General features: G+C 34.2%; 1 protein-coding gene and 1 long non-coding RNA gene across 6 annotated transcripts; one reads left to right on the forward strand and one right to left on the reverse strand.

The window, feature by feature from the left end:
• Positions 1-3,647: 3,647 nt before the first annotated feature.
• On the reverse strand, positions 3,648-7,223 carry LOC113702168 (uncharacterized). Of its 5 annotated transcripts, none has more exons than XR_011818320.1 (6): positions 7,073-7,223; positions 6,914-6,979; positions 6,750-6,792; positions 5,676-6,571; positions 5,459-5,526; positions 3,648-5,316 (listed from the first exon to the last, which is right to left on the reverse strand). It is a non-coding gene; the product is annotated as an uncharacterized lncRNA (long non-coding RNA). The 5 variants fall into 5 exon arrangements; XR_011818322.1 differs by having other exon boundaries at positions 5,676-5,799; positions 6,182-6,233; positions 6,750-6,979; XR_011818319.1 differs by having other exon boundaries at positions 5,676-5,799; positions 6,182-6,571; positions 6,750-6,979.
• Positions 7,224-9,085: 1,862 nt separating this feature from the next.
• LOC113702167 (mitogen-activated protein kinase kinase kinase 20) lies at positions 9,086-10,884 on the forward strand. The gene has a single exon (XM_027223201.2). The coding sequence runs from the start codon at positions 9,517-9,519 to the stop codon at positions 10,759-10,761; it is 1,245 nt and encodes a 414-aa protein (XP_027079002.1). The 5' UTR covers positions 9,086-9,516; the 3' UTR covers positions 10,762-10,884.
• Positions 10,885-13,551: the final 2,667 nt, after the last annotated feature.

A 13,551-nucleotide genomic window follows, 5' to 3' on the forward strand; every position in this document is an offset into this window, starting at 1 on the left:
CTATACTTTTTATAGGTTCATGACACCACTTTGATCCACATTCAGGAAATTAATATAATTATGTTTTTAATGATGTTTGTAGAGGTTCTCCATGTTTTATGTTTGAATATTATAATAAGCGAGAATATATAGATTACATAAGAGTACTTAAGTTAGAAAGTTTTAATTTACTAGATTATTTGCATTCTAAATCATACCAGATAGTTAGAAGACAGGTATATATATATATATATATATATATATATATATATATATATATATATATATATGTTATGGTATCGTATTTATAAGATAAATGGTGAGAAAGATTTTAATAAATTAAAAATATGAGTTCTTTTATTTCTAAAATGAGTGATTCTACTTCCAGTAAACTTATATTAAATAGAACTAATAGTAATAAATTCGATTATTTGTATGAAGTGTCTGTTGAACCAGAGATGGTTAATCCTACCTCTTTGCATGTTATTAATCCATATACTACATTTGGCAAACAACAATTCTCACCTATCAGGGCTATCAAATCCCTGATCAAGCATTATCCCAAGGGCATAAAAGAATATATTCAGGCTTCAAAAGTGGATCAACATCTTATCCTTGTTACTAAGAAGGAATAGTTCATTACTCTCTAAATTCCTCCAGAATTTCCTTCTCAATGGAAGCAATAAGGATTTACTCATATTCATTTTGGTGCAATTAGATTCTTTTTATCCTTTCATAGTAGAAAGGAGCTACCAATGGTGGCTCGCATAGCCTTGTTTGACACCAGATTCACAAAATACCAGCATGCTTGTATAGCAACCGTAGAAACTACTCTAAATGTTGGAACTGTTTTTGTGACTCTTTTCTCCAATTTTAACATGTCTCTGTCAGATCCCCATTTGCTTGATGCTCTTAAAGTCCAGGTACAAATCATAGGAGCAGACCAGATGACAGATGCTATTGCTGCAACCCTCCACTATCAGATGGTTTATCGTATCCAAAATCATATTCTGGATCTCACAATTCCTGGTGGAGAAGATGCTCTTTTTATCCGTATTAATGAGAAGAATTCAGCCACTTATACCCATATGCCAAGACAAATTTCAAAATTAGAATTAATTCAATTGTTACCAGACAATTGGATTACTGATTATGAGTCCCTGCATTCTCAAGCAAATGAACCTATTGAGTTTTGAAACTCAAAAATCTCTCAGACACAAGAAGGGAGAATTTCAATTACTTTTGATCATTCCCATTTAAAACCAAATTCAAAAAAATCTTATCCTACTATGATGTTTGCACAGGTTTCCATGGAGACACTAACTGAAGAAGAAATAGCTCTTGAAAGATATGATGAAAACTGAGAAAAAGGTTTTGCCCAAAATATTATTGCTCATTTCACTAAGGAAAGTGAACCAGTATGTCATTTTCAAGATCCTATTTCTGGACATATTTATTTTGATATATGTACTAAATGTGATGACTGTTGGTGGGAATATCATTTTGATGATGATTATCCATTACCTTCAAAAGGGAAGAAAAAGACAAAGTCATGTGAGGAAAGACCCTGTAAACCAGATCTTGAACCACAGGACCCTGATACTGACAACTTCATGTCAGAAAGAAATGGCTTTGATGGATATCAAATTCCGTCCTTTTAGATTTTTAAGAAACCACAAACTCCCAAGCAGAAACTCCATCCATACTATCAGAAGTGTTTGGCGATCTTGAAAAAGGAAATCAAGAAAGAAAAAAATGTATAGAAACCATTTACAAAATGTGTATTTTATCACCTTCATGCTAGTGGCTAGGCTAGCGATATGTCTTAATCGACTGAGCAACCAATGAGCTATGTTGAATGTCATATTGTCTACATTGGTTCATAACCTACCAACTGGGCAGGAGTTTGTACATTTATTGGGTCAAAAGTGATAGGCATTTTTGAAATGGATTAATGTACTAAACCTCCTTGAGACTTTTGCCTTCAATTGCACTTTAACTTCCCTAAACTCATTAAATAGGTACTTTACTTTCCTGCTTGATGTTTTAGAATAAAAGTGCCCTTACTATATTATTTTAATTTTCTCCTTATTTATTCATCCTTTATTTTTCTTTTTTGATATTTTATTTTTCTTTTTATTTTTTCACTTCTCGAATGTCACTATTTTTTTTTTTACTTTCCTATTAGTATTACTGATTGTATGCTTATTATAACATTTTAGTATTCTTTTATTTACAATTTCGTTCTCATTTTAGTTTACATATGTATTCACTAATAGGAAATTCATGATTTTGTACTATATAACTATCATAGTCAAAAGCATGGATAACTAGAGATAGCAATTTCTGACACGACCTGAAAACACGACACGAATCCAACACGAAATTAATGGGTTTTGGTTGAAATTTCGCAAGTTCGGGTTGAACTCGATGAACCCGAAAAGAAAACGGGTCGAATTCGGATCAACCCGTGGGTGATCCGATATGACCTGATAACCCGTTTACAAATTAAAAATTATTTAATAAACATAAAAATTATTTTATCTAACAAGACTAAGGTATTCTTTTTTTCCAAAGACATTAATCACTTAATCTTAAATAAATTTATTTAACTTGTGTGAAATTGAAATTATTATATTTAGACAAATAATGTATTATATTATTTTTTACTTTTATACTGTTTTAATTTATTTTATATTTGGTTTGGGATAAAACATTTTTATGGTGTTTCAATTTATTTTAAATTTGATTTGAAATTATTTATTTAAAATTTTATTACTTAATTATGTAATTAGTCTTGTGTGAAATTGGTTTTATTAGAAATTACACTGATAAATTAATAAATTAAAATTAAATTTCAGATAGACCTGCCAACCCAAAATTTTCGAGTTCGGGTCAGATATCCTGACCCATTTTGGATTGACGGATCAGATTCGGGTCAACGGATTTCTATTATACCGGGGTCTCAACCCGACCCGCCAACCCAATTTGGACCCAATTGTCACCCCTATGGATAACCAGAAATTTAACAATTTAAACAGATATTAGCAAACTAGAATTTTTGATTAGTTAATATTTAAAAGTATATACCAAATTAACAAAGTAACTAACATTCTTCTTTCTATTTTTATTTTGAATAGTTGATTAAATATTATGTGACTACCATTTGCTTCTTTGTTAGTTTTCCTTGGGGAGAATATATTTTTAACATTTAAGATATAGCATACACAATTCACTATAGACTAGCATTTGTATTTCGGATTAAAGAAACTATAAATTCATAAGAGATGGAGAAAGGTCCTAAAATCTCATATTCGACTCCCAAACTCTTTGTTTTCATTTTTTCTTGTAAGGTGTAGATTCTCCTCTTAAAAAAATAAATTAAAGAGTTTGAGAGTGAAACTAGACCCGATTAGACCCGTTTACATTCATTTTGTTCGAAAGATCGGATATCTGATCTCACTTTCGGCCCAGGTGGTGAAAGCGCCAATTCAGACGGTTTAGATAAGTGACAGGGGATGAGTAATGACTGATGACCTCGTTTGCGTCTGCTTCTCCTTGTCAAGTCTAGCGAGTCCATGAGAAGTGGAAATCTATGCACATGGCTGGGTTAAAACCTAAAAGCTATAAAGGGTCCATCAGCCCAAAGTTTATTTAAAGACAAAACATAAACAATGGCTGTGAAATATCTTCACCTGTAACTGTTAAGCAAAAGCCAGGATTTAGTGATTCAAGCCTTTTACACTAGAGAGCGAATAATTGAGGAATGTGCCATGTATACTAATCTCTAAGCACTAACAACATCCTTCTTCCTCACAAACTGGACAGAATGATTTACAAAGTAAGCATGCATCAGACAAGGATTTTCCATTTAAAGACACCAGCAGATCATAATTGAAGAAATAGAGTTAAAGGGAAAAAAGGTAAAGAAAGAACTTCCAGTGAGAACCAAAGGTACTTCTAAGCTTCTGCAAATTGCATTGCCTGGGCAAAAAGAAAAGTGGGTAAGGGAAGTTCATGGGAGGGGTGAGTTTTGTAATGTTACTGGGAAAAAATTGCAAAACTTCCACTGAGCAGGTGAGGTCCTATGGTCAGCTGGATGCAACTCGGTCTATCAATATGGTCATCGATAGCAACCTTCAATAAGATTAATGTCGAATTCTCCATCATTAGTCTCTCAGTTTACATGCCTTGGATTATTTCAGAAGAGGACACAAACAAAAGCTAAGCTGCCACCATCCCAACAAAGTACCCAGCGAAAGCTCCATAGCTCACAAAAATTGGCCAGTCTTACAAACAACTTCAAATCATCTCAGTATCAGGGTACAAAGCATAACAAACTGAACAACAAGCTGCAAACCAAGGCTGAATGACATCCAACATTCAGAATCTAATTGCCGAGCTCAAACATACATGGTCAACTACATTTACCAAAACCATTGCAACTAACCTGTCCTAGGAGATTATACTTGGAACAGTAGATCAACACATCACTACATCGCGGAATTATCAGAACCACATCAGGACTACTATGTAAACCCTCATCATCTCTCTGGTGCTTTTCAAGGCACAATTTCACATGCAAGGTGTAATATTTGTACTAGGACAATGTTAATATGGCATCTTTACATGAAAAGGCAAAGTGAACAAATATATCAGAGCCAACACAACAATCTAAGCATGAAAGCTAAGCATCAATTGTTGAATTGTTAACTCAGAACCCTGACTATATCATACTGCTGCATTAACATATCAAGTTCCATACTTTGTGTCAATTTAGAGAATGTAACAAGAGAACATCATTTCAAAGATTTTTTGGCCATGTGATGGTAGACCTCAGGTAACTCTTGAAGTTGTCAGTTATTTCTGAGCCACTCTTACTACTAAGTTCTTGACGAAACCAACTGTTCATGTACACAGTAAGAAAGAAAAAAGAGAATTGAAACCTGCCACCTTTTGCCAACTTCATTCGGCTACAGTTTCAAATGTTACAAACTTCAATATGTATCCAGAAACGAATAACTGTTTCAAGTTTCGCTCTGCAACCAATACTTGAATTTTACTGGACAATTTTAAAGTTCTTTGGAAAAAAGCCTGTACTAGATCAAGTTTTGTCTTTAAAGTGGTAAAAAATCACATAGAATATCCAGATGAATTATGTAGATAAAAGGAATGCATAACTCATATAAGTCTCAAATGACCAGGATTAGATAGGAAGGTAAGCCTACCTGCCATGGTCTTTCCCAGCCAAGTGGCATTGGTTAAGCGCCAAACCAAGCTCCAATGACAGCTCCATGAGCAGGTAGACAGATCATGTACTCTACAGGTCCACTTGGCCTAACAAAAAGTTACGAAGAATTGCAGAAGTCGAATAACATGAGTATTACTTGTCAATGCTAGAACAACAAAAAGGGAATGAAGTCAGGAAAATTATAAAAAAAAAAAAACCAACAAAATCACATTATTCTCATACGCCTACTTTGTGTGAGCAAATATCCAGTGCCAGGAAGCCCAAGGAGAACCAAACAGAGAAGCCGCTGGGACACACTGTCAACAGCAGAAGAAGTTTTCCGGACCAGGAAATGACTGATTAAGATCTTTATTGCACAGAGGAAAATTTGATGGTTATCTATGATTACTTACAAAATTAAGCAAATTTTACATCAAGTTACTAATTTCCAGCACAGATTTCCCACCTAGCCCATTTGATCCAGGGGTTCACTGAAGCATGAGAGGCAGCATGGCAAATGAGACGTCATATGAAATCCTAACAGTAAGTGCTGACATCAGAAGAGACCAGTAGAGGTCCTGTTGAAGTTCCTGTAATTAACCACAGAATAAAACCTCTGATCCAGGACACGATAAAAACTGTGAAAATTATCTCAATTTGTTCCACAAAATAGTTGTGAAGTGTCAAAATAACTCCTGAACTATAATTTCCCAAAAAAAAGAACTCCATTTCATGCTTGCTACTCAGGATGTGTATTATTCTGCACGTCTATTTGATCATAGTAATGGTTACTATTATTCAGCCATTTCAGTGACAAGATATTCTACGATTTGCTATACTCCGTAACCTGGAAGAGCTGTGCTGTACCATGGGATAGAATAGAACAGAGACCATTTTGTCCAACCTGAAATTTAACCTCTAGTTCTCAAAATCATCATAAATAGACTGGAAATAACCAGATAAGTCACATACTGAATCATGGGTGCTCCCAATGCTATAGCTCCAAGTGCATTCACTACCTCCCCTATAAATTTGCTTTCAAAAACCAACATACTTAGAATCCAATACAATGAAAAAGACAAAAAAAATAAAAAAAAAAATGTTAAGCAAGCATTGGCAGACGAACATTCAGCTATAAAGCTATTATACCACTAGTGCAGGCAAAGTATTGAAACAGAAGATAGAAAGTTGAGTAAGAATGAGTCCTCAAGTAACATCCTTGTTCTGTATTCAAAAAAGCACCATCTTTTTACAGGTACAGGTGCTAAACTGTGCTAACGCAAGTCTTTTCAACCTGCAAATTACTACTAAAAGATACTTCTCAAAGCCTTCAACTTTATCTTTTACTTGTACATCATTAACCTTCAAAAACCCAAATCACTTCATAAATTTTTCAAAAATAACAAGAAATAAAAATAAAGAGCACAGAGCAATTAAAGATTGCAACTTTTGAAATCCCACCCATATAACCAAAAAGTTTAAGTGATAAAAGTTAATTAAATTATATATTTAAATTAAAAAAAAACAATGAACGACTAACCCTCAGGTAGTGCTAATAAACCTCGTACGACAGCTTTCAAGTACTGTCAATTACACATATTAAAACCTCGTTTAATATGTTAAAAAGAAGAGATTAACATATAAAATTCACCAACAAAAAAAAAAAATTTAACCAGAAAAGGAAATGGGATTAATTGGAATTACAAAGCATTGATTTGGACGATTTCAAAAGAGACAGTACAGCAGAATCACGACTGGATCTTCAATAACCTTCAAAAAAACAAACCAAAAATTGAGAGAGAGAGAGAGAGAGAGAGAAGAGTCAATGTTTTGAAGAACCTTCAAAGGGGTAATTTCAGATACCTCCGTTGAGATTTCTAACAATTTCACTGGCCTTCCCTAAAATTTGTAAAATTCATAAACCTCCCTGAGATGAATAGTAAAGAGATGAATTATTCATTCCCTAAAATTCATAAATCATAGCAAACATCATGTGTTAAAAGAGAGGAATAGTCTGTTTTATTAAATCTTGTGATCATTAGTATTATTTTATTATTTATTTATGTTATTTAATTTATTAAATATAAATTTTTTGAATAGTAAAATATGTATATTAATTATTTTTAATTTTTAATTATTTTTTTTCTTTTACTACTATAACTTATATATATGCATAAGCGGTATTTATAAAATAAAAGTTTCATCTCCATCCTTAAAATACTTTCTTAATGTTACTTTTTTTAATTGAACTAATTTTGTTATCAAAATTTTAATCTTATGGGAGATTTGTATAATTTTACAAACTTTAGAAAAGTCTAGTAAAATTATTAAAAATTTTAGGAGAGGTTTATGAAATTATCCCACCTACAAAAATCAAACCAATAATTAAAAGAGAAAGACAGCGTCAATGCTCCCAAGAAACAGAAGAACTAAAAGGAGAGAGAGGTCCAACATTATCCCCAAAGGAATCATGTTAGTAAATTGGTTACGTCAAAATTCGACTCCAATTCGAGGTCCAACATATTGAAACCTAACGTTAACCCAGAAGCCACTCCGTTTTATTTATATATATATATATATGTGTATATATATATAATATTCGTAATATTTTATAATATATTAATTAAAAATTATTATTTTATTCATTTTTTAAAAAATAAAATTAATATTTTTTATTTTTTTAAAATCAAGAAGACTTGAGATCGAGTTCAACTCAACTCGAATTTGAAGTCGAGCTCGAACTCGATCTTTATATTGAGAATTCATCAAATTTGAGATCGAGTCCGAATTTGATAAAATTAAGTCGAAACTTAATTTGATTAGATCCAAAATTCCACTCAACTCATCTTGTTTGCAAATTTACCATTACAAATTGTTAGTTAGCCTTCAATTTGAATGGTTGACCAAACCCTCAAATTCTCAAACTCATGACTTAATCCACGACCGCTGATAAGGGAACTCGAATGGAAATTTCGGCCAAAATGAAGTACATTGAATAATACTACTATTCTCATCAATTCCTTGAAATTGTCCTAAGTTGAAGTTGAAAAAGATGGATAAACGTGGCAATACCTCTATGACCTTTTTTTTCCGATTAGAAAATCAACTACATTGTTGAGCAAAACCTTCCAAGAAAAAGAATATAAAAATGAACACAACGCTTATCACCACCTTGAGATATTTTAGACATAGATTAGATCACATCCATCACTCTTTCACCTTTTCTTTGCCATAGATCCAACACAACACACCCATTTAACCACAACAAATCAAGAGATCCAGCACATACCATAGCATCATAAGATAGTTCTAATTCTAAATTTCTATCTTTCTAGCAGCAAAGACAGGCACATATAACGTTTGGACTTTTGAAACATCAAAATATACATTAATTAAGATAACAGAAATTAATCCTTCTTAATGACGTTTTCACATGAACAATTTTAAGCTAACCATGATGTTAGTATTATATCACCAATAACACTTAGACAAACAAGGGATTTTTCACCAAAAAATCTCTACGTTTTCCGTGAACATATTTTTCAATCACCTTTTTACCTTACATATATCAAATCGCAGCAATCTCAAAAACAAATAATAGAAAAACCCATCAAAAGATTCCATAGATCTGCTTGGATCTTTAACAAATTCATCAAATATCTAAAAGCACATGCAGTTTCCTCATTGCTACTGTGTTTTGACCTGTAAAGCCGTATAAGTAAGACCGCGTTTGAGCCTTCTCTGACCGAAAAGACACGAAAAAAAGAAGGGGGTTGACACTTGACCGTTATTCCAGTTAACACATTAGAGTACTATACTTTGTATGCCTTCGAAGAAACGCGCCTCTTGTATTCTTTAAGAAATAAATCCACCACACATATTGGCAAGCCCACCCCGCAAGTTGTTGTCCAAAACCCTAATTGTCTGTGATTTCCTTTCATTACTATACATAATTAATTCAAGAAAAAATTGCAACAAAGTAAGCCCAGTCAAAAAAAAAAACATATATATATATATATATATATATGGTATTGATATTGGTTTATTTTCCCTCCTGATAAATACCCCTGAAAATTAATCCAAGCACCTGAAGGATTTGGGCAGTTGCAAAATTTTGTGCATTCTGCATTAGCCCTTTTCGTTTCTTCACTTTGTACATCAAGGAAACAAAAGCAATCCTGAGAAGCAATTGAAACAGAGAAGAAAGGAGAAGAATATTGTTGAGTGAAGCAAACGAATGGAGGAAAGAAATACTACTAACAAAGAAGAAGAAGGTTGAAGGAAATCTTGCGCAGCAGAGGATCATCATGTTGGAGAACAAATATGGAGATGGGGTGGCATGGAAAAGAGGTGCAATGCTAGGGAAAGGAAGCTTTGGGTCTGTCTATTTAGCAACTTTGAAGAAGCCCAGATCAAAATATAGTTGTTTGCCATCGGTTATGGCTGTGAAATCAGCTGAGGTTTCTGTTTCAGGTTCAATTCAGAAAGAACGCGAAGTTTTGAGTAATGTCAAAGGTTGTCCTAACATAATTCAATGCTTTGGTGAAGAGACTACCACGGGGGTGAATGGTGTCATGGTTTTTAATTTGTTGCTCGAATATGGCTCAGGTGGAACCCTAGCCGAAAAGATCAAGAAATCAGGGGGCAAGGGATTGCCTGAATTTGAGGTAAGGTGTTATACTAGGTCTATCCTCAAAGGGTTGAATTTCATTCATGAGATTGGTTATGTTCATTGTGATTTGAAGCCTGAGAATATTTTGCTTGTGCACAACAATGCTGGAGGTGGGAGAGCTGGATTCAGGGCAAAGATAGGTGATTTTGGGTTGGCTAAGAGGGTTAAACAGTGTAAGAAGAGGAAATTAGAGCCTTACTGGAGGGGAACGCCTACCTATTTGTCACCTGAGGTTGTGGGAGATGGTGTACAAGAGCAACCTAGCGATATTTGGGCTCTCGGATGTATTGTCTTAGAGATGTTGACGGGAAAACCCCTATGGGATGCAAAAGAGGAGCCGAATGCTGAGGATATTCTGAAAAGGATCAAGAATGAATTGCCTCAGATTCCTAGTGAATTGTCTAAGGAGGCAAAGGATTTTCTGAAAGGCTGTTTTGTGAAGAAGGCCATGTATAGGTTGACAGCTGAGATGTTGCTGAATCATGCGTTTATGGAAGGATTGGTTGATGGTGATGATGATGTTGAAGAAATTATCGAGGTTGAAGATATTAATGGGATTGAGTCTATACTGGTAGTATCTGAAACTGATGATGATGAGGTCATTTGTGGCTATGTCTCTGATGAGTGGAGCTTTGCATCAGAAGATTGTTCAATATCTTATTGGTCTGAAGGAGATGAAGGGGAGATTGAGGATGAAATTGTATCTCAAATCAGTGAAGAGCAGAAACTGGATTTAGAACAAAGTAACGGCGTAATAAGCTCCACTGAAGAGGCTGGACTTGATCATGCTACTGAAGCATCATTGCAAATTCCCTTACCGATCCCGCCAAGCACTACACAGCAATATCCAGTTAGTTTTAGGATTCCTGCCGGAGTCTAGGAACATTATGGATTGATACAGAGTCCAATTTTGTAGCTAGTGTTCTTTCTGATTATTTTTAGTCAGTACTTGCTGTATCAATTACCGATATACTAAAATATATTGAATTAATTCTTTTTCAAATTCCTTGCTGTCAAAGTACGGTACAAGTTTCAATTACACTCCATTATCATAATAGTCATGTCCAGAAGAAATTTCAGATCACAGCGGTTTGGCCGGTGATATGATCATACTTTGCCCTTGTGGAACTTTTGGAACTCCTTTTACTGGCTCACATTCATTGGCTTCATTATACCTTGTTCATGTATATCTGAAGTTTTGTCATAAATAAGTTGCATTTGCTTTAACTTGTGTTAAAAATGCATCGGGAAGAAATTGAGGTTTCTTACGCATCTTCTTGTAGCTAAGAGTTTTTCCATCAAAGTTTAAAATCTTCAAATCCTGCCTTCAGCTTATTAGAAAAAGAATTGCTGGCATGGGTGTTGAGGCGAGTTTGCATAGAGGAGTTATTACACGAAAGTCAGAAACCTGATGTGTCCTGGTATACAAAACTCTTCTAGTCCATGGTAATAGGCTAAATATTGAGATCCTTATTAACTGGTCTATAGCAGCTGCAATTGCGCTAGTAATCATACTTAGTTGGACTTTCTTTATCAGCTAACCGTCTACACTGGACATTCTAGCTTCTTTAATCTGGTCAAAACTTCAACTTGATCTACCAGTATGTATGTTTGTTGTATGATCCCAACTGTTTAGGAAACTTAGGTGAGTTAAGACTTTTCATTACTTAAAAACAAGCTTCCGTCAAGACAGATACCTCATTGTAAGGGAATCTACAAATTTTCATGATTGTTCCAGAATAATCTTAGTCTCTATAAGTTACAAGAGATCGACAGACATCACGAACGCCTGCTTTCAAGTACTGTCATAGTCCTTGTGATATACTCCGCTTGCTTCATTCATCTGTACTTGGTTTCCTTTGCCCACCACCATCTAACAAAATCTTGCCTTCTGCGAGTTTCCTGTTCCCTCCCATGCATGGAGTGCAAATATGTAATGGATTTCATGAGTAATAGCACCAGTTCCATATTATTAGATTGACTAACTATATGATGACATTGCATTTGCATAGCATGATAAGATTCTGGATCTTGACATCCGTGGCTTCAAAGTTCTGTGAGATGCTAAATACACCTATATGCATCAGACTATGGCAAGCCAAACTAATGCTCTTGACATAGGCAGATTAGACTGAAATATCATTTTCCATTCTGCTTTAGAGTTAAAATGTTCCTACATTCTCAATGTTTGTCCTAAGATGGAAACAGCACTAGGTTTCTGAACCTTGTGACTTGTTAGAAGATACTTTTGTTGATTGTAAGTTTTATGTGGGAACCCGATAACTGAATGTTTCCCTTTGTTTAAATTAAGTATAGCTTTCCATAGATGCTGCCTAGAAATCAGTCTGCTGCATTAGTAATATGTAATGCAAAATCTTGACCTAGGAAGCTTGCTCATAATAAGTTTCATCTCTTGCTCTAATACGTATACGTTATCATGACACAACTAGAAATGACTGAAAATAGGAGTAAAATCATTCTTTGACAATTCTGGCGATCATTGTTTTCTTTTTCTTTTTTGGTCCCTTCCTTTTTCTTTCGTTCTCTTTCGGATTTTGGGACATCCATTTCGAAATTTATGATTCTAGCTGAAGAGAATGTGAGGTGAAAACTATGATCAACCTGTTCTTTTGCAACAGTTGAACCAACATTCTAGCTTTCTGCACTTCCATTAGTCTTCTATGACTTCTGTCAGTCTGGAGGTGGCCAACTGGCCATAGTACTAACCCACCCTCTTCTTGTTTTGCAGAGATGGACAACTTTTTTCTTAAGAATAATATTTGCACAAATAGCATACCGCAATTGTCCAAATGGTTAGTGTTTTCAGACTATATTGTTTCCATGAATGTAACCATGTCTACAAGTACAAGTAATTTCCTCTCAAGGAAAATGTCATGTATGCAGCAATATATTCTGTTAACTCTCGAAGTTAATGCCCTATTTGTTTCCAAAAAAATCAGCAGGATTCACCAGAACCATACTCTAATTACGTCTCCTGGTTTATCATAATCTCTTCAGTATGTGTACATCCCCAAGTACCTAAAATCTATGAGGACAATCTTCAACAATTTTAGGCTAGAAAAGTCAATACTGGGCTTGAAAGCAATCAGAATCTCACCCTGGGCTTATTCATGATAGTGGGATGATAAAGTGGACCCCTTTTCTGATACTGATCCTTTAAAGTGAACTACACCATATTTTTCCACGGCCCAGGAAATCTAGCTGTTTATCCTCAGCAGCATGAATGACTTTCTCGACTCCTGGAATATCTCTATTTGCATTTCGTGTTCAACAATGTGTTTTCAAAGTAGAATTAATGTATAGGTTTATTTGGATAAACATCTATTGATGTATACTAAAGATCCGCATATAGATATACCCAAGTACTATTACTTAGTATTACATCGTACCACGAGCTGTGGATCGGAAAGAGTGGGGTTTTATTCATTAGTGCGTTTGATAAAAACTGAAGTATGAAATCTGAAATTTAAATTCATTAAATTATTGAATTGTTAAGTACTAAATTTGATACATTTGATTGTATTTTATATTAAATCATAAGTGAATAACTCATCACTTATTTCTATGAACAAATTAAACCTATAGAATTCATGCCACTTAATTAATTTAAATGTTCAATCAAACACGTCTGAATATGTTAAGATTTGAA

Source organism: Coffea arabica, chromosome 7e (assembly GCF_036785885.1).
Source record: "Coffea arabica cultivar ET-39 chromosome 7e, Coffea Arabica ET-39 HiFi, whole genome shotgun sequence".
NCBI classification, from domain to species: domain Eukaryota; kingdom Viridiplantae; phylum Streptophyta; class Magnoliopsida; order Gentianales; family Rubiaceae; genus Coffea; species Coffea arabica.